At 43.1% G+C, this 27,469-nt stretch overlaps 1 protein-coding gene across 1 annotated transcript; it reads left to right on the forward strand.

Moving 5' to 3' along the window:
- Positions 1-1,414: 1,414 nt before the first annotated feature.
- On the forward strand, positions 1,415-27,155 carry smarcc1b (SWI/SNF related BAF chromatin remodeling complex subunit C1b). The gene is made up of 26 exons (XM_014178244.2): positions 1,415-1,687; positions 2,283-2,402; positions 11,614-11,699; positions 11,855-12,029; positions 12,547-12,616; positions 12,806-12,878; positions 15,093-15,168; positions 15,243-15,368; positions 15,539-15,621; positions 15,745-15,866; positions 15,952-16,011; positions 16,257-16,294; positions 16,407-16,519; positions 16,613-16,684; positions 16,809-16,922; positions 17,011-17,164; positions 17,553-17,723; positions 20,731-20,989; positions 21,137-21,211; positions 22,929-22,978; positions 23,086-23,218; positions 23,298-23,443; positions 24,106-24,240; positions 24,385-24,514; positions 24,591-24,677; positions 26,817-27,155. The coding sequence occupies exons 1-26, from the start codon at positions 1,511-1,513 to the stop codon at positions 26,900-26,902; spliced, it is 2,931 nt and encodes a 976-aa protein (XP_014033719.1). The 5' UTR covers positions 1,415-1,510; the 3' UTR covers positions 26,903-27,155.
- The last annotated feature ends 314 nt before the right edge of the window (positions 27,156-27,469 follow it).

Here is a 27,469-nt window from a genome sequence, read left to right on the forward strand (position 1 = left end):
TGATAGACTAACTAAATAGCTAATTCAAAACATAATAAGCCATGCTACAACTATCTCGCTAGTTAACGTTTTAGCTATAGGACTAAGCATTAAATGTAATTGACTCATTGTCGCCTTTCCACTGGCACTGTTGAGAAATACATCGGACACGTTATTTGAAAGCTGGGATTCCCCTCTATTAAAAACAGTAGGCAATGTAATTCAGACACATAACACATAAAAAAATTGACAAATAGCTTACATGGCGTGCATATATATCTCCCATAAAACATTAATATTTTACACTTATAAGGTTATAGATAAACATGTCTTAGTTAGCTACCTTGCTTTGAATTAATTACTTTTAATTTATACCTTTATTTAACTGAAGTAGCCTACCTTATCCATTTTATCCCTGATTCATTGAATGAGGGAATAATTATATAAAGACATGAAAGTATTTTGTTGTAATGTTGATATTTTATATCAAGGGTGACCAACCATCCTCCAGGAGAGCTACTGGATGTGCAGGCTTTAGTTCGAGCCCCGCTCTAATACACCACATTGTAGCCCAAACATCAGCTGCTCAACAGGACCTTGATAGGCAGACTCGGGTGTGTTTCAGGGCTGAATCAAAAGCCTGCACACCCAGTAGCTCTCCAGATGGAGGGTTGATCATATGTAGTTTATGCAGTAGCCTAACAGTGCAGTTATTTTACTTTGTGGGGGGTTAAGTGTCTTGGCAGGAGATAGTAGGATTACATGGGATCAGAGACCAGCAGCCTTCTAGTGTCAATTCCACATTCATGCTGACTTTTTCATATAGGCCACATAGGCACCACCAATTGTTGGCCATGGAAATTTGGTTAAAGTCATGGAATTCCATCTGTCAAAAATGTGTATGAACCCTTAACAGTCAATAATCAGAGGTCTCTATAGCATAATATAATTTGGGAATTTCTGTGAACATAGTCTAACTTGAACGAAAGCTGAATATCAAATTATAATAGTTTTCTAGTGAGTGATTGATTTATTGTAGAATAAAACTACCTTAATGTAGCCTACTGGACCTAATGGATGATGGATCTCCTCTCTCTTTCCTATCCATCTTGCTCCAAAGGGATGGATGACTGAGGCATCTGCCTGCCTGCAGCCACACATGAATTTGCATGTTTTATTGAATAAAATAAGCCAAAAAGCAAACTGAAGAAAAAAAAAAAAACACGTTTTAACCATTCACTATCAATAGTTCAGATTAAATTATTTGGTGTTATGAACCAATAACAAAGGAGAAAATGCAGAGAACATGGTAAAGCAATTTTACCAGTTGTATTTAGATTGTTATAATGGAATCACCTATTGGATAAATGTGGCAACTCGTCTCTTGTTGCGAAAAATATTTTTTGGCCAAGTTTTCAGGCCTTGAGGGCGGGTTTTAAGTGGTTATTTTGCAAGACATTTTGGCTACCCCTGGCAACCCTGCTGATTTACAGCTACAGCTCTTGAGCGGGCTAGTTTTCCACCCGTTATTATGGCGACAACGTCTGGGGGACCCAACATCGGGACTCCCGGGACCAGCCAGAGTCCACATACCACCACAGCACAGCGGAAAAAAGACGGGAGTCCGTCCGCGAGGTACTGGGAGAGCCACGACTCCCTGGTTCAGCTCGAGACGGTGCGACAGTGGATCGGGAAGCACTACAAAAAGGTGCGTGAGCTAACACTAGCGTAGCGGCTAAGTATTTACATTGGTAACCAAGGGCTAGTTATCATAGCGGCTAACTATTGTTGACAAGATGAATACTGCTAGCTAGTTTAGCAATCTCTCGCTACTTAACTAGCTAACTAAAGTAAGTTATTAAATACATTTGCTGTATGCCTTAGCTAGCTAGCTAACTGCCCGAGGTTGGAAGCTACTACTAACTAACTAGCAAGATTGCAAGCAAGTAAGCTAGCAGCTAACGTTAGCTAGCTAACTGCGTTACATTAGCAGGGTTGGGATCAATTTCAATTCAGAAAGTAAACCAAATTCGAATTCCAGTGTACTGCCTGAATTTACCCCACCCCTGTACAATAGCAACTGTTTATAATCTGCAAACAGTAACATTGTAATTAGCTTGCTAGGTATGTATGTTTGCAGCTGCTAAGTTTGACTGTGACCTACTCCGTTAAAACACTATATAGCTAGTTTTGTGCTCCATATTTCCTAGAGTAGTGACTGCTGTGGGCTGTACGATGTAGCAAGATGCTCAAGCTATACCAGATGTCCTTCTGCATTACTGATGGTGTGTTTGTGTGCGAAGTATGTGCAGGCAGACTCTCCATCCTGCCAGGCTCTAGCCTCCCTCACCCTTCAGCTGCTTCAGTTCCAGGAGGAAGTGTTCGGCAGACGGGCCGAAATCCGTACCCACACCAAACTACCGGTGAGTACACAAACACACTAGGGTTTCTGTAAGGACAAGTGACCCTGGAAGATTTTAATTTACCGGACATATGCATTGTATGTGTCGTGGAAATTATCACCAGGGACACCTGAAGTCAATCTTAAATTAATCATTCTTTATTTACAGCAAGCTGGAGAGGTCACAGTCAAACTTAGATGCATAAAGTACTGATCTGAAGTTAGCTCCCTCGGCAGTCCCATTAGATCTGTTATATACTGCTTAAACAGACAAGTTACATAGGCATGGTTCATAGGGTTGGTTCCTGCATGTGTCTGGAATCGTATCCTATCTTAACTTATAGAACATATCATGGGCGTTCGGCCAGATGGTCCTAAGGATGGCCTCATGTCAGCCCCTCATATGTTTACCAAGCACAGGCAGGAACCAAGGATTATTTATGACACGAAAGACAAGATGAACATTTTCAAGGCTGCCTCTTCAAACGATTACATTTTCCATCAATAAACAAGGGATATTGGCTAAATGAGCCATATTGACGTGTCCTTAAAAACAGCCTATAATTTAACAAAACAAAAAAAATATTCCTTCTGTTTCGATGTGTAGCATGTGCAAAACTTTAGCCTATTGGTTTTTACTTTGCTAAAACAATAATTGTCCACCTCACAGCGATTTGAGACCTAAATGCATCAGGGCATTGCATGCATAGGTCTATAGGCTTAGGTGTCCACTGTCTTCATTTTATCTTTATTATTTATTTAAAAATAAATATAAACTAAGAGAAGCTTCGGCCTAGCCCCAGAGAGAGACATGCCGGTGGCATGCTACAACACCAAAATGCATTTCTTTATCCTTGTCAGATAGGCTACTGCACCTGCTATACAGATATTGGCGTACAGAAGGAGGCTAATTCCTATTTTTTTTATCAGAATTTTTTTAAATGAATCATTATTGTTAGATTATAGGACTGACTCTGGTAGACATAAAACATTCTTCCTCACATCAAGTTCAACTGTCGGAGTCAGTTGGAGCACAAGTGCGTACAGCCTTCATATCATAGGCCTGCAGTATAATGGGCAAATAGACACACCACAAACCTTCACAAAAGATTCCGAGCTTTATTAGGGTAAAGTTGAAGTCGGAAGTTTACACCTTAGCCAAGTACATTTAAACTCAGTTTTTCACAATTCCTGACATTTAATCCTAGTAAAATTCCCCGTCTTAGGTCAGTTAGGATTACCACTTTATTTTAAGAATGTGATATGTCAGAATAATAGTAGAGAGAATCATTTATTTCAGCTTTTATTTCTTTCATCGCATTCCCAGTGGGTCAGAAGTTTACATGCACTCAATTAGTATTTGGTAGCATTGCCTTTAAATTGTTTAACTTGGGTCAAACTTTTCAGGTAGCCTTCCACAAGCTTCCCACAATAAGTTGGGTGAATTTTGGCCCATTCCTCCTGACAGAGCTGGTGTAACTGAGTCAGGTGTGTAGGCCTCCTTGCTCCCACACGCTTTTTCAGTTCTGCCCACAGATTTTCTATAGGATTGATGTCAGGGCTTTGTGATGGCCACTCCAATACCTTGACTTTGTTGTCCTTAAGCCATTTTGCCACAATGTTGGAAGTATGCTTGGGGTCGTTGTCCATTTGGAAGACCCATTTGCGACCAAGCTTTAACTTCCTAACTGATGTCTTGAGATGTTGCTTCAATATATCCACACAATTTTCCTTCCTCATGATGCCATCTATTTTGTGAAGTGCACCAGTCCCTCCTGCAGCAAAGCACCCCCACAACGTGATGCTGCCACCCCCGTGCTTCATGTTTGGGATGGTGTTCTTCGGCTTTTTTATGGTGGTTTTGGAGCAGTGGCTTCTTCCTTGCTGAGCGGCCTTTCGGGTTAGGTCAATATAGGACTCGTTTTACTGTGGCTATAGATGCATAGTACTTTTTTCCTCCAGCATCTTCACAAGGTCCTTCGCTGTTGTTCTGGGATTGATTTGCACTTTACGCACCAAAGTACGTTCATCTCTAGGAGACATAACGCGTCTCCTTCCTGAGCGGTATGACGGCTGCTTGGTCCCATGGTGTTTATACTTGCGTACTATTGTTTGTACAGATGAACGTGGTACCTTCAGGCGTTTGGAAATTGCTCCCAAGGATGAACCAGACTTGTTGAGGTCTACAATTTTTTTTTTTTCTGGGGTCTTGGCTGATTTTCTTTAGATTTTCCCATGATGTCAAGCAAAGAGGCACTGAGTTTGAAGGTAGGCCTTGAAATACATCCACAGGTACACCTCCAATTGACTCAAATGATGTCAATTAGCCTATCAGAAGCTTCTAAAGCCATCACATCATTTTCTGGAATTTTCCAAGCTGTTTAAAGGCACAGTCAACTCAGTGCATGTTAACTTCTGACCCACTGGATTTGTGATACAGTGAAATAATCTGTTTGTAAACAATTGTTGGAAAAATTACTTGTCATGCACAAAGTAGATGTCCTAACCGACTTGCCAAAACTATAGTTTGTTAACAATACATTTGTGGAGTGGTTGAAAAAACGAGTTTTAATGACTCCAACCTAAGTGTATGTAAACTTCCGACTTCGACTGTATATCACATTTATTTATAAAGCCCTTCTTACATCAGCTGATATCTCAAAGTGCTGTACAGAAACCCAGCCTAAAACCCCAAACAGCAAGCAATGCAGGTGTAGAAGCACGGTGGCTTGGAAAAACTCCCTAGATAGGCCAGAACGTAGGAAGAGACCTAGAGAGGAACCAGGCTATGAGGGGTGGCCAGTCCTCTTCTGGCTGTGCCGGGTGGAGATTATAACAGAACATGGCCAAGATGTTCAAATGTTCATAGATGACCAGCAGGTTCAAATAATAATAATAATAATAATAATAATAATAATAATCACAGTGGTTGTCGAGGGTGCCACAGGTCAGCCCATCAGGAGTATATGTCAGTTGGCTTTTCATAGCCGATCATTCAGAGTATCTCTACCGCTCCTGTTGTCTCTCGAGAGTTGAAAACAGCAGGTCTGGGACAGGTAGCACGTCCGGTGAACAGGTCAGGGTTCCATAGCCGCAGGCAGAACAGTTTAAACTGGAGCAGCAGCACGGCCAGGTGGACTGGGGACAGCAAGGAGTCATCAGGCCAGGTAGTCCTGAGGCATGGTCCTAGGGCTCAGGTCCTCCTCCGAGAGAGAGAGAATTAGAGAGAGCATACTTAAATTCACACAGGACACCGGATAAGACAGGAGAAATACTCCAGCTATAACAGACTGACCCTAGCCCCCTGACACATAAACTACTGCAGCATAAATACTGAGACAGGAGGGGTCGGGAGACACTGTGGCCCCGTCTGACGATAACCCCGGACAGGGCCAAACAGGCAGGATATAACCCCACCCACTTTGCCAAAGCACAGCCCCCACACCACTAGAGGGATATCTTCAACCACCAACTTACCATCCTGAGACAAGGCCGAATATAGCCCACAAAGATCTCCGCCACGGCACAACCCAAGGGGGTGCACCAACCCAGACAGGAAGATCATGTCATATCAAAGTAAGTCAAGCCATTGCTTGTAGGGAAAATACGAGTAGGATATTATATTGTGGCAAACACAACATTACAGTTGGAACAGAATGAAACAAAACACTTGCGAACTGGTTTAAAACTTCACACATTTTTGAACAGGCTACTTACTCTATATTGCAGCAATTACCAAGAAAGGCTAGTGCCTACTGTACCCAACAAATGACAGCAGTAGGCTAATGATATTTATTTTACAACAGGCCTACTTAGAACCTTAAACTAAATACGGAGAACACAATTAAAAAGACAGATCGGACTTAATTTAGCAAGTGACAATTTCTCAACAGAATCAAACAAAACACGTTTTGCTTATTTAAAGAACTGGTTTAGATTAATAAATAGGCATACAATGATATACAATAATGATAAAGCAAATAATTATAAATATGAAAAAAAAACACAAATTGAAGTTCCAAAATTGCATCCTACCTGAATAGCTAGTTGCACAGTAGCCTGCATTTGGCCACGCCAACGTTCTTCTCATCTGTCCAATAATAATATGTCCAATACAATATTAAAACTTGTCCATACAGAGGACATTCCCCTTGTAGACTTTTCACTATAGGCATGCACTAACTTTCGTTTTACTTCAGTGCAAAAGGCCTACATCCTCGCAATAAACAGTAGCCCAAGGCTCCTCTCTAGCGCTCTTTCTCTCTTCAGCAGCAGGCGGATGCATGCAAGGCAGAGTATAAGAGTGAGAGAATGGTGCTGAAGCGTGAAATTGGGATGTATGATAGGCAGCCCTGGGCAATTTGGCCGGCTATGATTTAATTTGTCTTTAAATTTATTTTAGCGGCCAAAAGCCTGCAATTACCAGCTGGTGGAAACCACCCATGTTTGGGTTTCAAATCTTATTTTATTTGTCACATGCGCCGAATAAAACAGGTGTAGATCTTACCGTGAAATGCTTACTTACAAGCCCTTAACCAACAATGCAGTTTTAAGAAAAATAAGAGTTAAGAAAGAAAATATTTACTAAATAAACCAAAGTAAAAAAAATAAAAGAGCAACAATAAAAAAACAATAACGAGACTATATACAGGGCGTACTGGTACCGAGTCAATGTGCTGGGGTACAGGTTAGTTGAGGTAATTGAGGTAATATGTACATGTCGGTAGGAGTAAATTGACTATGCCTAGATATTAAACAGCGAGTAGCAGCAGCATAAAAAAGAGGATGGGGGTCAATGCAAATACTCCGGGTAGCCATTTGATTATCTGTTCAGCAGTCTTACGGCTAAAGGGTAGAAGCTGTTCAGAAGCCTTCTGGACCTAGACTTGGCACTCTGGTACCGCTTGCCGTGCAGTAGCAGAGAGAACAGTCTATGACTAGGGTGGCTGGAGCCTTTGGCAATTTTTAGGGCCTTCCTTTGACACCGCCTGGTATTCAGGTCCTGGATGGCAGGAATCTTGGCCCCAGTGATGTACTGGGCCATACGCACTACCCTCTGTTGTGCCTTGCCGAGCAGTTGCCATACCAGGCGGTGATGCAACCAGTCAGGATGCTCTCGATGGTGCAGCTGTAGAACTTTTGGAGGATCTGAGGACCCATGCCAAATCTTTTCAGTCTCCTGAGGGGGACTGAGCATTGTCGTGCCCTCTTCACGACTGTCTTGGTGTCTTTGGACCATGATAGTTTGTTGGTGATGTGGACACCAAGGAACTTGAAGCTCTCAACCTGCTCCACTGCAGCCCCGTCGATGAGAAGGGGGTGTGCTCGGCCCTCCTTTTCCTGTAGTCCACGATCATCTCCTTTGTCTTGATCACGTTGAGGGAGAGGTTGTTGTCATGGCACCGCACTTCCAGTTATCTGACCTCCCTATAGGCTGTCTCATTGTTGTCGGTGATCATACCTACCACCGTTGTGTCGTCAGAAAACTTAATGATGGTGTTGGAGTCGTGCTTGGCCACGCAGTCATGGGTGAACGTGGAGTGCAGGAGGGGACTAAGCACGCACCCCCGAGGAGCCCCCCTGTTGAGGATCAGCGTGGCAGATGTGCTGTTGCCTACCCTTACCACCTGGGAGCGGCCCATCAGGAAGTCCAGGATCCAGTTGCAGCGGGAGGTGTTTAGTCCCAGGATCCTTAGCTTAGTGATAAGCTTTGAGGGCACTATGGTGTTGAATGCTGAGCTGTAGTCAATGAACAGCATTCTCACGTAGGTGTTCCTTTTGCCAGGTGGGAAAGGGTAGTGTGGAGTGCAATCGAGATTTCGTCATCTGTGGATCTTTTGGGGCAGTATGCAAATTGGAGTGTCTCTAAGGTTTCTGGGATTACGGTGTTGATGTGAGCCATGACAAGCCTTTCAAAGCAGTTCGTGGCTACAGATGTGAGTGCTACGGGTCGGTAGTCATTTAGGCAGGTTACCTTAGTGTTCTTGGGCACAGGGACTATGGTTTTCTGCTTGAAACATGTAGGTTATACAGACTTGGACAGGTTGAAAATGTCAGTGAAGACACTTGCCAGTTGGTCAGTGCATGCTCGGCGTGCACGTCCTGGTAATCCGTCTAGCCCTGCGAATGTTGATCTGTTTAAAGGTCTTGCTCACATCGGCTACGGCGAGCGTGATCACACAGTCGTCCGGAACAGCTGGTACTCTCATGCATGCTTTAGTGTTGCTTGACTCGAAGCGCCTATAGAAGTCATTTAGCTTGTCTGGTAGGCTTGTGTCACTGGGCAGCTCGTGGCTGAGCTTCCCTTTGTAGTCTGTAATAGTTTGCAAGCCCTGCCACATCCGACGAACGTCGGAGCCGGTGTAGTAGGATTCGATCTTTGTCCTGTATCTACGCTTTGCTTGTTTGATGGTTCGTCTGAGGGCATAGCGGGATTTCTTATAAGCGTCCGGGTTAGAGTACTTCTCCTTGAAGCGGCAGCTCTACCCGTTATCTCGGTGCGTATGTTGCCTGTAATCCATGGCTCTGGTTGGGGTATGTACTAGAGGTCGACCGATTTTAATCGGCATGGCCGATTTCAAGTTTTCATAACAATTGGTAATCGCCCTTTTTGGACGCCGGTTATGGCTGATTACATTGCAATCCACGAGGAGACCACGTGGCAGGCTGACCACCTGCTACGCGAGTGCAGCATCAAAAGGACCTTGTGGCTGCAAGGAGCCAACGTAAGTTGCTAGCTAGCATTAAACTTATCTTATTAAAAACAATCAATCAATCTTCACAATCACGAACTACACATGGTTGATGATATTACTAGGTTAACTAGCTTGTCTTGCGTTGCATATAATCAAAGCGGTGCTTGTTAATTTATCATCGAATCACAGCCTACTTCAATTTTGCCAAACGGGTGATGATTTAACAAAAGCACAATCGTTGCACAAATGTACCTAACCATAAACATCAATGCCTAAACCTGCATATTTAGTTAATATTGCCTGCTAACATTTTTATAACACTTTTAACTAGGTAAATTGTGTCACTTCTCTTGCATTCAGTGCAAGCAGAGTCAGGGTATATGCAACAGTTTTGGCCGCTTGGCTCGTTGCCAACGGTGTGAAGACCATTTCTTCCTAACAAAGACTGTAATTAGTTTGCCAGAATTTTACATAATTATGACATAACATTGAAGGTTGTGCAATGTAACAGCAATATTTAGTCTTTGTGTTGCCACCCATTCGATAAATTATGGAACGGTTCCGTATTTCACTGAAAGAATAAACGTTTGGTTTTTTCGAAATTATAGTTTCCGGATTTGACCATATTAATGACCAAAGCCTTGAATTTCTGTGTGTTTATTATAATTAAGTCTATGATTTGATAGAGCAGTCTGACTGAGCGGTGGTAGGCAGCAGCAGGCTCGTAAGGATTCATTCAAACAGCACTTTACTGTGTTTGCCAGCAGTTTTTAGCAATGCTTGATTTACTGTGCTGTTTATGACTTCAAGCCTATGAACTCCCGAGATTAGGCTTGCAATACTAAAGTGCCTATTAGAACATCCAATAGTCAAAGGTATATGAAATACAAATGGTATAGAGAGAAATAGTCGACGCGTCATAATTCCTATAATAACTACAACCTAAAACTTCTTAACTGGGAATATTGAGGAACTGGGAATATTGAACCATCAGCTTTCATATGTTCTGAGCAAGGAACTTAAATGTTAGCTTTTTGACATGGCACATATTGCACATTTACTTTCTTCTCCAACACTGTTTTTTTGCATTATTTAATCCAAATTGAACATGTTTTATTATTTATTTGAGACTAAATTGATTTTATTTATGTATTATATTAAGTTAAAATAAGTGTTCATTGTTCATTCAGTATTGTTGTAATTGTCATTATTTTAGATAGATTGAGGGCATAGCGGGATTTCTTATAATCTCGCTATCTATCTCGTCCGATTAATCCGTATCGGCTTTTTTTGGTCCTCCAATAATCGGTATTGGCTTTAAAATCATAATCAGTCGACCTCTAGTATGTACTTGTGGGGACAACATTATCGATGCACTTATTGATGAAGCTGGTGACTGATGTGGTATACTACTCAATGCCATCGGATTAACATATTCCAGTCTGTGCTAGCAAAACAGTCCTGTAGCTTAGCATCTGCGTCATCTGACCACTTCCGTATTGAGCGCGTCACTGGTGCTTCCTGCTTTAATTTTTGCTTTGAAGCAGGAATCAGGAAGATAGAATTATGGTCAGATTTGCCAATTGGAGGGCGGGGGAGAGCTTTGTACGCGTCTTTGTGTGTGGAGTATAGGTGGTCTAGAGTTTAATTTTTCTCTTGTTGCACATGTAACATGCTGGTAGAAATGAGGTAAAACAGATTTATGTTTCCCTGCATTAAAGTCCCCGGCCACTAGGAGCGCTGCCTCTGGATGAGCATTTTATTTTTTGCTTATGGCTTTATACAGCTTGTTGAGTGTGGTCTTAGTGCCAGCATTAGTTTGTGGTGGTAAATAGACAGTTACAAAAAATACAAATGAAAACTCTCTTGGTAAATAGTGTGGTCTACAGCTTATCATAAGATACTTTACCTCAGGCGGGCAAAAACTAGAGGCTTCCTTGATATTAGATTTTGTGCACCAGCTATTATTTACAAATAGACACAGACCGCCACGCCTTGTCTTATCGGAGGCAGCTGTTCTGTCTTGCCGATACACAGAAAACTCAGCCAGCTGTATGTTATCCATGTCGTCGTTCAGCCACGACTCGGTGAAACATAAGAAATTACAGTTTAATGTCCCGTTGGTAGGATAGTCTTGAACGGAGCTCCTTCAGTTTATTCTCCAATTATTGCACGTTGGCCAATAGGACACTCGCCGACAAATTCTCACAAGGCACCCGGACCTGCGTCCCCTGTATCTGCGTCTTCTCTTCACACGAATGACGGCGATTTGGGCCTTGTCGGGTATCTGGAGTAAATCCTTCGCGTCCAACTTATTAAAGAAAAAATCTTTGTCCAGTACGAGGGGAGTAATCACTGTTCTGATGAACAGAAGCTCTTTTCGGTCATAAGAGACTATGGCAGAAACATTATGTACAAAAGAAGTTACAAATAATGTGAAAAAAACACAAAATAGAACAATTTGTTAGGAGCCCGTAAAACAGCAGCCATCTCCTCCGGCCCCATTATTGGTATTTTTGTGTGTGTGCTCCTCTCTAGTCTCAGTGCTTCCTGGACCTGCGCCCAGGAGGCGGGCTGTGCCACATCCTTGGCACTGCCTACAAGTTCAAGACTGATCAGGGTTGGTGAGTGACAAATCTTATCCCCTATCACTTACCTCCTAGCCCCCATCCCCTGTCTCCTATCTCCTCCCTCTGACAGGGCTGGTGAGTGACACCTTTGGCAACGTCCTGTTTCGGGGCCTGCTTGGTAACCTGCATGGGTACTCTTCCTCCCCCAGGAGAAGGTTTGACCTACAGAACTCCTCCAGGATGGACCGTAACGTAGAGATGTTTACTACTCTGGAGAAGACCCTGGTCCAGAATAGTTGTCTGTCGAGGCCCGTCGTGTATGTGGACCAGGAGGTGGATCAGAACCTGAACAGCAGACTGGCTGACATCATCACCAAACACCAGGTGAGGGAGGGAGGGAGGGCAGCAAGAAGGGAAGATAGATGGAGAGCAGGGGGAGGAAGGAAGATTTATGTAATTTTGCCATGGGGGCTGTGGTTTTCTCTCTTGGGCTGTTATCTCTGTTGGGCAATGTAGTTCTTTGTCTCAGCTGATGGACAATGTAGTTCTTTGTCTCAGCTGATGGACAATGTAGTTCTTTGTCTCAGCTGATGGGCAGTGTAGTTCTTTGTCTCAGCTGATGGGCAGTGTAGTTCTTTGTCTCAGCTGATGGGCAGTGTAGTTCTTTGTCTCAGCTGATGGGCAGTGTAGTTCTTTGTCTCAGCTGATGGGCAGTGTAGTTCTTTGTCTCAGCTGATGGGCAGTGTAGTTCTTTGTCTCAGCTGATGGGCAGTGTAGTTCTGTCTCAGCTGATGGGTAATGTAGTTCTGTCTCAGCTGATGGGTAATGTAGTTCTGTCTCAGCTGATGGGTAATGTAGTTTGTCTCAGCTGATGGGTAATGTAGTTCTTTGTCTGTCTCAGGGTTCGTTGACTGAGGACAGAATCCAAGCCTCTCACCACATCTACCCCCGTCCAGCTGTCACAGACCAAGGTCAGTGTGTGTGTGTGTGTGTGTGTGTGGGGTCATCGCATACAATTGCATATTGTAACTCATTTAATAGGATCTTTGTGGGTCATAGCCTGTTGGCAGCTTTGACCCAAATTCACAGTTTAAGTATTTTTGCGAGTTCTGTTCTTAGTTTTTGACCGTTGGTGTGTGTTTGTGTGTCCTTATTTCCAGATTGGGAGTGGGTGCGCCCTGTCATGCGGAAGGACAACTATGTGTTGGTGCACTGGGGCAGGCACCCTGACAGGTAACACACACACACACACACTAGGGTTGAATGGTGGGAACCCAGTTACCGAGATTTACCAGGATTTACCGCCAATACCACTCCCTTTTCCGGGGTTAAATAACTGAGAAACTGGTAAACTATAATAAATTATTTATAGGAAAAGCATGGCTTTCGGGGGCAACCTTATATTTTAATTGTAAAGATTATAATTTTTTAATTACAGCTGCAGAGTTTTAAAACAGCCTCACTCGAATATCGTTGCTTTAAATCAATGCACGCGCGAGCACTCTGTCTTTCTATCAACTCCAATCAAATTGCATCCAAAATAGATCATCCTGTTCTAGATTGATATATATATATATATATATATATATATATATCAATGTCCTAGACTACCTCTTTCAGGTTATACATTCCATGCAGTATTAGCCTTATATTTAGCTAATTAATGATTGGTTATGCATAATAAGCTTCGAACTTATAGCCTCTGTCTCTTGCGCAATACGCACGCACCCGTGCTCCGCTGGCCTCTCACCTTAAAAAAACTCAGCTCTTGGAATCCCATGCAGGAAAAGCTACCTACAATACCTTGCTGGACATAATTTCTTATACCAATAGACTATTTGAAGAGGGATGGATGCCCTTGTTTGCTGAATGTTTTATACAGCAGCCAATAGAACTCACAGGTAGTTTGAAAGAAGAGCGAAGCGCTATGCTGGTAGGCTGTAGAAGTTATTTATTCAGACACACAACCATTCCATCTTCCTGAAGAGAAGTGAAAGCCTTCTGCATCTAATTCTAGTCCTATATTATTCAAGGATGTCATTAGAATGATGAAGATGAGGACAACCAAACTTATTTCATTTAACTGTTGAAATGGAGGAAGGAATGAAGCAACAATAGAGAAAGAAATAGAAGGTAGGCTAATAACATGGGGAAACGTTATCAAAGGTATATATGCGTCAGCCTACTAATTATTCAAATATTAAAATCAAATTCGCTAGCCTATACTTGTAACTTTGTAGGCCGCATGTGCTGCACCAGAATCGCATGTTCTCTCCCTGCTTTATCGTGGTTTGAACAATTCCAGTCCATATAATACAGTCCACAGTCAAAAAGATTAGCCTACTGGAGCTAGTTTAACTTATTTACCCAAGAGAGCATATATCTAGGTACATCTATGGGATTTTATGTTTTTCTGTTGTGCGTAATGTGCAGTAGCTTATATCATAGATGTATTGGATAATGGCACAATCATGTGGGCTTGGGGTCATTAAATGCCTTTTAATATAGGGCTCATAAAATGTATTTAATGTATGGCTCATAAAATGTATTTAATGTATGGCTCAGGTAGCATCAGGCTTGAATTTCCGATCAAAGCTCTAACCCTGGATTGTAAACTGTCATGGTCAAAACATAGATACAACATTAGCTAAGATGGGGAGAAGTCTGTCCATAATAAAGCACTACTCTGCATTCTTAACAACACTATCAACAAGGCAGGTTCTACAAGCCCTAGTGTTGTCGCTCCTGGACTACTGTTCAGAGTCTGGTCAGGTGCCACAAAGAGGGACTTTGCAGGAATATTGCAGTTGGCTCCGAAACAGGGCAGCCATGCATACCCCACAAGACATGCCACACGTCTCTTCACAGTCCCCAAGTCCAGAACAGACTATGGGAGGCGCACAGTACTACATAGAGCCATGACTACATGGAACTCTATTCCACATCAGGTAACTGATGCAAGCAGTAGAATCAGATTTTAAAAACAGGTAAAAATACACCTTATGGAACAACAGGGACTGTGAAGAGACACACGCAAAGGTACAGACGCATGCATATGCACACATTGTGATATTGTTGTATGGTGGTATAAACATTTTGTATTGTGGATATGTAGTGGTGTAATAATGTTATATGCTGTACTGTTTTATACGTAATGTAAGTGCCTTAATGTGTTTGGACCCCAGGAAGAGTAGCTGCTGTGTGCGTGGCAACAGCTAATGGGGATCCCTAAAAAATACTAATCAAATCCAGACATATGCCTATTTATATGCCTTATAATGCTTTTGAATGACACTTCCGGTTTTGGTGGAAAATACTGGGTTACATGTGAGAAAAGTGATTTATTCTCAGGATGGAACATTTTGTAAAATACCGGAAACATTTTCAACCCTAACACACGCACACACACCCTCCATAATCATGTGTATGACTGTTTGTTTCCTGTAGCTACGATAGCTGGCTGTCCTCCAGTGACGTAGAGGGAGAGGTGCAGGAACCTCCACATCCACACAGACCTTGGAGGGTAAGAACACACACACACACACAGAGTTCTATGACTATTTCTCACAAGTGATGAATACGCGTGTGTGTGTACAGGTGCACGCAGGCTGGGTGTTGGATACAGAGGTGTATAATGAGTGGATGAACGAAGAAGACTACCTGGTAGATGACAGAAACGTTCCTCTCATCCTCCGCCGGAGAGTCCATGTCACAGATCAACAGGTGTGTGTGTGTATGTGTGAGATCCTGTGGCTCTGGGCTAGTTGTGTGCTTGTGGTGTGTGTGTTGCTCTCCCTCTGTCTTTTTTTAACAGGCCTGTGTGAGCACTTTCTTAGTTGGTATATCTATCATCACTTGTCTCTCCCCCCTCCCTCCCTCTCTTCCTCCATCAGGACCGTAAGTTTACTCCAGTGAAGAAGAGAAGACGCTCCCCCTCTCCTTCTTCCGATGGCAAAAAGAAAGGAGGAAAGAAGAGGTGAGGTTTCTGTCTCTTCTTCCACCCCTAGCTCAATCTTGATGGAATTTTCATATTTGTTCCTTTTAACCCCTATTCTCTACCTATTGGCCCTCTCTCTATAACCCTGCCTTCTCTCCCTAGTGGTGGGTTTAAGAGGCGTGGGCCAAAGGAGGAAGAGGAAGAGGTAGAGGAGGATCTGACTAAAGATATGGAGGATCCAACACCTGTCCCTAATATGGAAGAAATTATACTGCCTAAGAATGGTACAAGTGTACACATACACACACAGACACACACACAGACACACACACAGACAGATGTTTACTTGTTGTGTCTCTCTGTCTGCAGTGAACCCAAAGAAGGACAGTGAGAACACTCCTGTCAAGGGAGGGATGATGACTGACCTGGGTGAGTGTGAGGGAGAGAGAGAGAGAGAGAGAGAGAGAGAGAGAGAGAGGGAGGGCGGGGGTGTGTGTGTGTGTGTGTGTGTGTGTGTGTGTGTGTGTGTGTGTGTGTGTGTGTGTGTGTGTGTGTGTGTGTGTGTGTGTGTGTGTGTGTGTGTGTGTGTGTGTGTGTGTGTGTGTGTGTGTGTGTGTGTGTGTGTGTGTGTGTGGTTATAACTCATTCTCCACTCGTCCCACTCTTTTCTTCAGATGAAATTGAGGACGACTCTCTGCTTCCTGGTGGAAGGGTAACAATACAATTAGAACTGCAAAAATTTTATTGAATTATCTAATTTTGATGAGGAATTTAGTGTGTCTGTACCCTACACACCGATATACCAATTATGTGTGTGCGTGCAGGAGGATGAGGAGGGCAGAGAGGGGCTGCGTCTGTCAGATGGAGAAGACAACATCACAGAACAAACTCACCACATCATCGTCCCGTCCTACACCGCCTGGTTCAACTATAACTGGTGAGTACACACACGTCACCCTCTCAGACACACGCACATATATTCAAAATGAGTGTTGTCTGTTTTAAACCAAACTGTGTGTATATGTTCCAGTATTCACCAGATCGAGAAACGAGCTCTTCCAGAGTTCTTTAACGGACAGAACAAGTCCAAATCTCCAGAGATGTGAGTAACAATTTTAGGTGTTGCTCAGGGTTCAGTGCTTGGACCCCTGCTGTTTTCTTCAGACATGATTGTACCCCTTCAGAGACATAATGAATAAATCAGCACAATGTGTGTGTGTGTGTAGATACCTGGCATATCGTAACTTCATGATTGACTCGTACCGGCTGAACCCCCAGGAGTACCTCAGCTCCACCTCCTGCAGACGGAACCTGACAGGAGACGTCTGCGCCGTCATGAGGTGTGCTATGAAGTTTAAACCACCACTTACTGTGTGTGTGTTGTGTAACAGTGTTTATTGTAACTGTGTGTATTGTAACTGTGTGTAGGGTTCATGCGTTGTTGGAGCAGTGGGGGTTAGTGAACTACCAGGTGGATGCAGAAAGCAGACCTCTCCCTATGGGACCCCCTCCCACCCCTCACTTCAACACACTGGCTGATACACCCTCAGGACTGGCCCCGCTGCAGCACAGACCACTACAGGTAACACACACACTTATGTTTTTTGGCTCCTAAGTGGCGCAGCAGTCTAAGGCACTGCATCTTCGTGCAAGAGGCGTCACTACAGTCCGTGGTTCGAAACCAGCAAATTGAAGAAAAAAAATGTGTGTATATATATATATATATATAAGGTACAAATTGACAGCCTGTATTCTTGTTTTGATCCTCTCAAATCTTTCCCTCTCTCCCCATCCATCTCTCTCTCCCCATCCATCCATCTCTCTCTCCCCATCCATCCATCTCTCTCTCTCCCCATCCATCTCTCTCTCCCCATCCATCCATCTCTCTCTCCCCATCCATCTCTCTCTCTCCCCCTCCATCCATCCTTCTCTCTCTCTACCCCTCCATCCATCTCTCTCTCCCCCTCCAGGTGTCGTCCTCCCAGCAGATGTTATTCTTCCCTGAGAGAAGTGTAGAGAAGCCCTCAGACTCTCAGAACTTTGGCCTCAGAACAGACCTGTATGCCAGAAAACACCCCAAGAGTAAAGGAGCCAGTTCAGGAAGGGATTGGACAGAACAGGAGACCCTCCTACTGTTGGAGGTGAGACAATCATCTCTGTTTATCTTCCCTCTACTCAGTGATGTAGTCAAGTCACTAGTCGGAGTCATCACTGGTCGAGTCTCGAAAATTGTGACTTGATTCCGGGTCAAGTCTGACTCCTGGACTCGAGTACTACAACACTATCATATCAGAAAGATATTTTCCCATTTCAGACACAACCTATTCTGGTCCCAGAATCAATTTTTCAACAATTTGACCGTCTAATTTTAATGTTTCTTTGGCAATGTAAAAAACAGAGGGTGAGGTACAAAACACTCCAACTGCCAAGGAATCAGGTGGCCTAGGGTTAGCAAACTTTACGTGGTACTACTGGGTCACACAATCGCAACTAATGATTACTTGGATAAAACATTAATCTGAATCTAGATGGCTCGAAAATAGTAAAAATCTATGGTGTTCAATACGCAACAGCAGTAAGACCTTTTCTGGGAAAGAAGATCGACAGTAAGAACCTGTAGTCCAATCATCTGCTCCAGATTAGGAGGAAGTACAACACAGTCTCCATCAGCCTATGGCTCATCACCCCTCACTGGTATTGTATATCTTACTGACTTCACCCCATTATCACTAGATTCAGGTTTTCAAAGGTGATCATTACTTCATTTGTACACCAAGTCTATACACCACCCATAGAAAAACACCTAATCAATACTCAGAAAAGGACAACTGGTAGTAAACAAATAACACAGCTATAACAATCTATTGCTGTCATGACATAGAACAATACTATGCAAACTAAGTGCAAATGGGAATCTGAATCTGAGAACATTGAATATTATTATTATTACACTCATTCATATGGAAAGAGTATGAATGGAATATCATTAGTAGGTACGTTCTAACTCCAGACAGAATGGTGAAGACCAGAAACAACCAATGAATGCTGGAGAAAATGTGGGGAATTGTCTACCTACATCATTTTTTGGTCTTGTCATAGAATAATGAAATTCTGGAATGATGTTTTGGTCTCTGTAAACAATGTATTTAAATGTTTCCTGGCAAAAAACCCAACAAGTGCCATACTTAATTAGTTATCCCTGAACCTATTTCAGAACCTATTAAATATACTCCTGTCTGCTTCAAAGAAATGTATTACAGCACATTGGTTAAACCTCGTTGGGTAGGGGGCAGCATTCGGAATTTTGGATGAAAAGCGTGCCCAAAGTAAACTGCCTGCTACTCAGGCCCAGAAGCTAGGATATGCATATAATTGGTAGATTTGGATAGAAAACACTCTAAAGTTTCCAAAACTGTTAAAATAATGTCTGTGAGTATAACAGAACTGATATGGCAGGTGAAAACCTGAGGGAAATCCATCCAGGAAGTGCTATTATTTTGAAATGTCTGTTTTTCCATTGAAAGCCTATCCACCATACAAAGACGTATGACGCAGTTCACGATCCCTATGGCTTCCACTACATGTGGCCAGTCTTTAGGCATTGTTTCAGGCTTTTACTCTGAAAAATTAGGGCGAAACACCACTTTCAATGAGAGGTCAGTGGAAATTTCCAGACATGAGTCCTGCGCGTGACCGGGAGCACGCCTTTCTTGTTTTTCCTTTTCTATTGACGAAGCTATTGTCCGGTTGAAATATGATCGATTATTTATGACAAAAACAACCTGAGGATTGATTATAAACATCGTTTGACATGTTTCTATGAACTTTTATGGTACTTTTTTGATGCTGTGACCGCGCTTTGTTCCAATGGATTACTGAACAAAACGCACCAACAAAACTGAGGTTTTTGAATATAAAGAGGGACTTTATCGAACAAAACGAACATTTATTGTATAACATGGAGTCTTGGGAGTGTAACCATATGAAGATCATCAAAGGTAAGTAATTAGTTTTATCGCTATTTCTGATCTTTGTTACTCCTCTACTTGGCTGGTTACTGTTTGTAATGATTTGTCTGCTGGGCGCTGTTCTCAGCTAATCGCATGGTTTGCTTTCGCCGTAATGTCTTTTTGAAATCTGACGCCGTGGTTGGATTAACAAGAAGTTCATCTTTAAACCGATGTGTGACACTTGTATGTTTCATGAATTTTTATAGTGAGTATTTCTGTTTTTGAATTTGGCGCTTTGCAATTTCACTGGATGTTGGCCAGGTGGGACTGTAGCGTCCCACACCCCCTAGAGGTTAAATAAGGACATTCCTACTATGGAAGAATGGACTTGTAGAGTGAAAGAAATGTATTTAATGGAAAAGATCACCCATAAAATGAAACTGCAAACATGTATGTGAAAAAAGATGGGAACAGCTCCTGTAGACATAACTCATTAGTCTCAAAGCAACTAACCATATGATCATTTGATTTATTTTTTAAATATTGTATTTCCTTTAGTTGTTTAATTGTAGAGTTATTTGGTTTGCTGTGTACTTGCCTGTATCTCAGAAGAGCAGAACCTTAATGAGAACCACCATATTTACTTCACAAACACTAATTCTACTAGTTGACTGCACAGATACAGTACTGATACTCCGCAATGGTTGGAAACGGGTATGGGCTGACTCAGGGTAGTTGAGGAGCTGGACAATAATGATGATGCTGATAATGTTGTTTCTACTACCTCTATTTTATTCTTTATTTAACTAGGCAAGTCAGTTAAGAACAAATTGTTATTTACAATGACGGCCTACCAAAAGGCCTCCAGCGGGGACGAGGCCTGGGATTAAAAATAAATACAATATAAATATAGGACAAAACACCCATCACGACAAGAGAGACAACGCAACACTACATAGAGACCTAAGACGACAACATAGCAAGGCAGCAACACATGGCAACAGCATGGTAGCAACATAACAACAACTGTGATGAATTGCTGTACTGTAAACCTATGCTTGAAAACTAATACAAGTATAAGTACCAAAAAAATGTTATCTGGCCAATAACCTTCTTTTCTCCCTCATGCCTATCTCTCTCTTATTCTCCTCTTTCTTTTTCTTTTCCGCCCCTATCTCTCTCTCCCCCTCCATCCCAGGCGTTAGAGGTCTATAGAGATGACTGGAACAAGGTGTCAGAACACGTGGGGTCTCGTACCCAGGACGAGTGCATCCTCCACTTCCTGCGCCTACCAATAGAAGACCCTTATCTGGAGGACTCCGCCTCCTCTCTTGGCCCATTGGCCTACCAGCCCGTTCCTTTCAGCCAATCAGAGAATCCAGTGATGAGCACCGTGGCGTTCTTGGCGTCCGTGGTTGATCCCCGAGTTGCCTCCGCCGCCGCCAAGGCTGCTTTGGGTGTGTGTGTGTGTGTGTGTGTGTGTGTGTGTGTGTGTGTGTGTGTGTGTGTGTGTGTGTGTGTGTGTGTGTGTGTGTGTGTGTGTGTGTGTGTGTGTGTGTGTGTGTGTTTGTGTTTGTGTTAACCCGGTCTCTGTCTCTCTGTAGAGGAGTTTTGTCGTGTGCGTGAGGAAGCTGACAAGGTTCTGGAGTTCCCTGCACTCAATGAGGCTGAGAAGGCAGGTAGGAGTCTGAAACACGGCAGCTATAGAGTACCAGTCAAAAGTTTGGGGACACCAACTCATTAAAGGGTTTTTCTTAATTTGACTATTTTCTACATTGTAGAATAATAGTGAAGACATCAAAACTATGAAATGACCCACATGGAATCATGTTGTAGCCAAAAAAGTGTTAAACAAATCAAATATATTTGAGACTCTTCAAGTAGCCACCCTTTGCCTTGATGACAGCTTTGCACACTCTTGGCATTCTCTCAACCAGCTTCAACTGGAATGCTTTTCCAACAGTCTTGAAGGAGTTCCCACATATGCTGAGCACTTGTTGGCTGCTTTTCCTTCACTCTGTGGTCCAACTCGTCCCAAACCATCTCAATTGGGTTGAGGTTGGGTGATTGTGGAGGCCAGGTCATCTGATGTGGCACTCCATCACTCTCCTTCTTGGTCAAATAGCCCTTACACAGCCTGGAGGTGTGTTGGGTCATTGTCCTGTTGAAAAACAAATGATAGTCCCACTAAGCGCAATCCAGATGGGATGGCGTATCGCTGCAGAATGCTGTGGTAGCCATGCTGGTTAAGTGGGCCTTGAATTCTAAATAAATCACTGACAGTGTCACCAGCAAAGCACCATCACGCCTCCAAGTTTTACGGTGGGAACCACACATGTGGAGATCATCCGTTCACCTACTCTGCGTCTCACAAAGTCCAGCAGTTGGAACCAAAAATCTCAAATTTGGACTGATCAGACCAAAGGACAGATTTCCACCAGGTCTAATGTTCATTGCTTGTGTTTCTTGGCCCAAGCAATTCTCTTCTTCTCATTGGTGTCCTTTAGTAGTGGTTTCTTTGCAGCAATTTGACCATGAAGGCCTGATTCACGCAGTCTCCTCTGAACTGTTGATGTGTCTGTTACTTGAACTCTGTGAAGCATTTATTTGGGCTGCAATTTCTGAGGCTGGTAACTCGAATGAACTTATCCTCTGCAGCAGAGGTAACTCTTGGCATTCCTTTCTTATGGCGGTCCTCATGAGAGCCAGTTTCATCATAGCTCTTGATGGTTTTTGCGACTGCACACATTTTCTGGATTGACTGACCTTCATGTCTTAGAGTAATGATGGACTGTTGTTTCTCTTTGCTTATTTGAGCTGTTCTTGCCATAATATGGACTTGGTCTTTTACCAAATAGGGCTATCTCCTGTATACCACCCCTACCTTGTCACAACACAACTGATTGGCTCAAATGCACTAAGAAGGAAATAAATTCCACAAATTAACTTTTAACAAGGCACACCTGTTAATTGAAATGTATTCTAGGTGACTACATCATGAAGCATGAAGCTGGTTGAGAGAATGCCAAGAGTGTGCAAAGGGTGGCTACTTTGAAGAATATGAAATATATTTTGACTTGTTTAAACATTTTTGGTTACTACATGATTCCATATGTGTTATTTCATAGTGTTGATATCTTCACTATTATTGTGCAATGTAGAAAATAGTGAAAATAAAGAAAAAACCCTTGAATGAGTAGGTGTGTCCAAACTTTTGACTGGTACTGTGTATATATTACACACACTCCTCAACCCTCTAACACTGCAGTGGAGAATCTTTCCATCACACTTTCTCTCTCTCTAGGCCGTCATTGTAAATAAGAATTTGTTCTTAACTGACTTGCCTAGTTAAATAAAGGTTAAATAAACTCTATCCCTCCCTCTTCTTCCCTGTAGATGTGATGGATGGTGAGAAGATGGAGTCTGGCTCCCAGCAGCCTCTGCAGGTGAGACCGGAAGTGACCTGTGGGGTCAGAAGAAGTGAGACAGGAATTTACACTCTGGTGTTTCTGAGAATCTGATTGTCAGTGGGTGATGATTGTGTGTGTTCCAGGCGGATAGACAGACGGTTCTAGAGCCCAGTGGAGGAGAGAGATCAGTAGAGGGAGAACGAGTTAAGAGAGAGAATGCTGAAATGACAGTCACAGAGGAGAGAGACGGCGATAGCGGAGGGAACTGCGAGACAGGTGTGTGTGTCTAATTTCTATTTTTAAAGACAAGATGGTGTGTGATGATGTAAGTTATAGATTATCTCCTCTCTTTTAGACCGAGGGGAGAAGGATGAGATTGCGGGGCGATGGAGGGAAGTAGAGCGGGATGAAGGGAGGAGACTAGCAGAGCTGGAGTTGGTAGATGGGACCGTTACCACGGCAGCAGCTGCTGCTCTAGGCGCCGCTGCTACTAAGGCCAAGGTAAGCCCCGCCCACGACCCTCAAACCACCCCATCGCTGCTCACTTACCCCACCCATCAGCCAATCCCTGTCTTCTGTCCATTAAACTGTCCTTTCCCCCACTTTTTTTTCTTTCTATTGGCCTGTCACTACAGCCATAACTTAGGACCTAGCCAATCAACCACACTCTCTCTCCCCGTTTTTGTGAACATATTTTTTTTTAAAGTTGAAACTAAGTTATCAAATAACTCACACACTGAGTATCCCAAACAACAGGAACACCTTCCTAATATTGAGTTACACCCCCCCTCTTTTGCCCTCAGAACAGCATGAATTCGTTGGGCATGGACTGTACAAGGTGTCCAAAGCATTCACAGGGATGTTGGCCCATGTTGACTCCAATGCTTCCCACAGTTGTCAAGTTGGCTGGATGTCCTTTGGGTGGTGGACCATTCTTAATACACATTGGAAACTGTTGAGTGTGAAAAACCCAGCAGTGTTGCAGTTCTTGACACAAAACGGTGTGCCTGGTACCTACTACCATGCCCCATTCAAAGGCACTTGATTTAACAAGTGCCATCAATAAGGGATCATTGCTTTCACCTGGATTTACCTGGTCAGTCTGTCATGGAAATAAATGTGTTGTATTTTATGTACAGCAAATAGAGTAATTCTCTCTCTAGCACCTAGCAGCGGTAGAGGAGAGGAAGATCAAATCTCTGGTGGCTCTGCTAGTGGAGACTCAGATGAAGAAGCTGGAGATCAAACTGAGACACTTTGAGGAGCTGGAGACCATCATGGACCGAGAGAAAGAGGCTGTGAGTATACAGATCTACATCTAGCCAATTGGGATCTAGTTTGGGAAGCTACTAAACATTCATTTGGGTATTTCATAATGGTTCCTTATAAATGTAATGTTTGTGTGTCCCTCTTTCCCTGGCCCTCTCTCACTGTGTGTGTAGTTGGAGCAACAGCGTCAGCAGCTGTTGTCAGAGCGACAGAGTTTCCACTCTGAGCAGCTGAAACATGCAGAGATGAAGATTCTACAGCAGAGAGAGCAGCAAGCACCATACACTCCACAACAACACACAGGTCTGTACTCACACGCACAATGTGTGTGCGAATGTCATGGTAAATATGTAACATCCATCTCTCACCTCTCCTTTAGGCCAGTCCATGCCCAGCCAGATGATGCCTACTGGGGGAAACTCTCTCACCATGGCCCCCCGACACCCTGGAGCTCCCAACGGCATGTGTGAGTACCTTCACCCCACACTGCCCCTTACCTCTAGAAAATGTTCACAAAAAATGTACCCATACATATTGAGGGTGTTTACAGTGCATTCGGAAAGTATTCAGACCCCTTGACTTTTTCAAAATTGTTACATTACAGCCATATTCTAAAATGTATTAAATTGTCCCCCCCCCCCTCAATCTACACACAATACCCCATTATGACAAAGTTAAAAGCAGGTTTTTATACGTTTTTGCAAATGTAGAATACATTTCAAAAAATTACATTTACATAAGTGTTCAGACCCTTTACTCTGTACTTTGTTGAAGCACCTTTGGCAGCGATTACAGCCCAGAGTCTTCTTGGGTATGACGCTACAAGCTTGGCACACCTGTATTTGGGAGTTTCTCCCATTCTTCTCTGAAGATCCTCTCAAGCTGTGTCAGGTTGGATGGGGAGCGTTGCTACACAGCTATTTTCAGGTCTCTCCAGAGATGTTCGATCGGGTTAAAGTCCGGGCTCTGGCTGGGCCACGCAAGGCTATTCAGAGACTTGTCCTGAAGCCACTCCTGCATTGTCTTGGCTGTGTGCTTAGGGTCGTTGTCCTGTTAAAGGTCTGAGATCCTGAGCGCTCTGGAGCACGTTTTCATCAACGATCTCTCTGTACTTTGCTCCGTTCATCTTTCCCTCAAGCCTGACTAACCTCCCAGTCCCTACTGCTGAAAAACATCTCCACCGCATGATGCTGCTACCACCATGCTTCACTGTAGGGATGGTGCCAGGTTTCCTCCAGACTTGGCATTCAGGCCAGAGTTCAATCTTGGTTTCATCAGACCAGAGAATCTAGTTTCTCATGGTCTGAGAGTCCTTTAGGTACCTTTTGGCAAACTCCAAGCGGGCTGTCATGTGCCTTTTACTGAGGAGTTGCTTCCATAAGGACACTCTATCATAAAGGCCTGATTGGTGGAGTGCTGCAGAGATTGTTGTCCTTCTGGAATGTTCTCCCATCTCCACAGAATAACTGTGGAGCTCTGTCAGTGACCATCGGGTTCTTGGTCACCTACCTGACCAAGGCCCTTCTCCCCCGATTGCTCAGTTTGGCTGGGTTACCAGCTCTTGGAAGAGTCTTGGTGGTTTCAGACTTCTTCCATTTTTAAGAATGATGGAGGCCACTGTGTTCTTGGGGACATTTAATGCTGCAGAAATGTTTTGGAACCCTTCCCCCAGATATGTGCTTCGACACAATCCTATCTCGGAGCTCTACGGACAATTCCTTCGACCTCATGGCTTGGTTTTTGCTTTGACATGCACTGTTAACTGGACGTTATATAGACAGCCTTTCCAAATTATGTCCAAACAATTCAATTTACCACAGGTGAACTCCAAGTTGTAAAAACATCTCAGGTATGGTCAATGGAAACAGAATGTACCAGAGCTCAATTTTGAGTCTCATAGCAAAGGTTCAGAATACTTATGTAAATAAGGTATTTCTGTGTTTTATTTGTAAAAAATGTGCTACAATTTCTAAAAAACTGTTTTTGCTTTGATTTTAGAATAAAGGCTGTAACATAATAGGGGGAAGGGGGTCTGAATACTTTCCGAATGCACTGTATGTTGACTTAGTAATGCAGACGGAAGTTGACGATTGAAGTTTGGGGAGGTGTATCTGCCACAGCCAAAAGTTGGACATTGTTGTGGTTTTCCAACAGCAAGCCCCAAATCAACATAGCTGCCATTGTTTTAAAGTTTTTCTTAATAAGGTCAAAATAAACTTGTCTCTACCACCTGTATCACACACTCACAAACTGAAAACATTTGTACAATTCATTGGTTAGAAAGGTTTCAAATATCACATTCATTTGTATCCACTGTGTCTTTTAAATCTCAGCAAAGTTGGTCCCTGTTTCAGTCACAGCTTTGGTCATGTTCGCGTGGTCAAGCAAAAACACCTTAATTGACTATAGTGTCTTCCACAATGCAAGCAATGGCCTTTGATCACATGGATTTTATAAAGTTCATGCAGTTGACATGTAGGTGCAAGTCGGACAGTTTTTATCCCCATAATGCCACCCACTTTTTAAAAGGCGGTGACCAACGCTGGTCACTAACTTCATGAAACTGGAACGCTCCTGCTCATGTAGTTTCTTCTTCTCTTGTCAGACCCACCAGCACAGCCTGATGGGATAGCTCCGACCCAGCCTGGTCCTCCAAGCACAGCCCTACACAGCCGGGGAGCAGAAACATGAGACCACACCTTGACCCCAGTTACCTTATGAATACACACAGTTACATATTATGGATCCACAGTAAGAAACAGTCAAGGTCATACAGATGTCTGGACAGGTGGTCATGGAAGCCAATCTAATCTTCACATTGGACAGGTCCTCATATGTGACTGTCATTTTGATGTCATTTAACCATTGTTACACACTTGCTGTATGCTTTATTGACCAGTGCTGAAGAGTATACTCAAATCATTGTGTTTTATATGAAACTATCGATCTGTGTACGTGTCCTTTTTTTGTGTGTGTGTGTGTTCAGAGTTGAATGAGTTGGACGTGACATTGACATCACACAGATACAGTACTGGATACTGACCAACAAGTATAAAAGAAATACAGCACCATACTCTAACTAGCTGAAACACTGGAACTTAACAGTACTAGTGGCTAATTTGGGAGAATATCATTCATCATCTTGATGGTGAGTGTTTAGAGGAAAAGTATTATAGGTTGGTTTCTTTCATTGACTGTAGAGTTTGATAGAACCACAGTACACTATAGCAGCCCTACTGCACCAGCGCAGCACCTCAC

Source organism: Salmo salar, chromosome 27 (assembly GCF_965601325.2).
Source record: "Salmo salar chromosome 27, fSalSal1, whole genome shotgun sequence".
In the NCBI taxonomy this organism is placed as follows: Eukaryota; Metazoa; Chordata; class Actinopteri; order Salmoniformes; family Salmonidae; genus Salmo; species Salmo salar.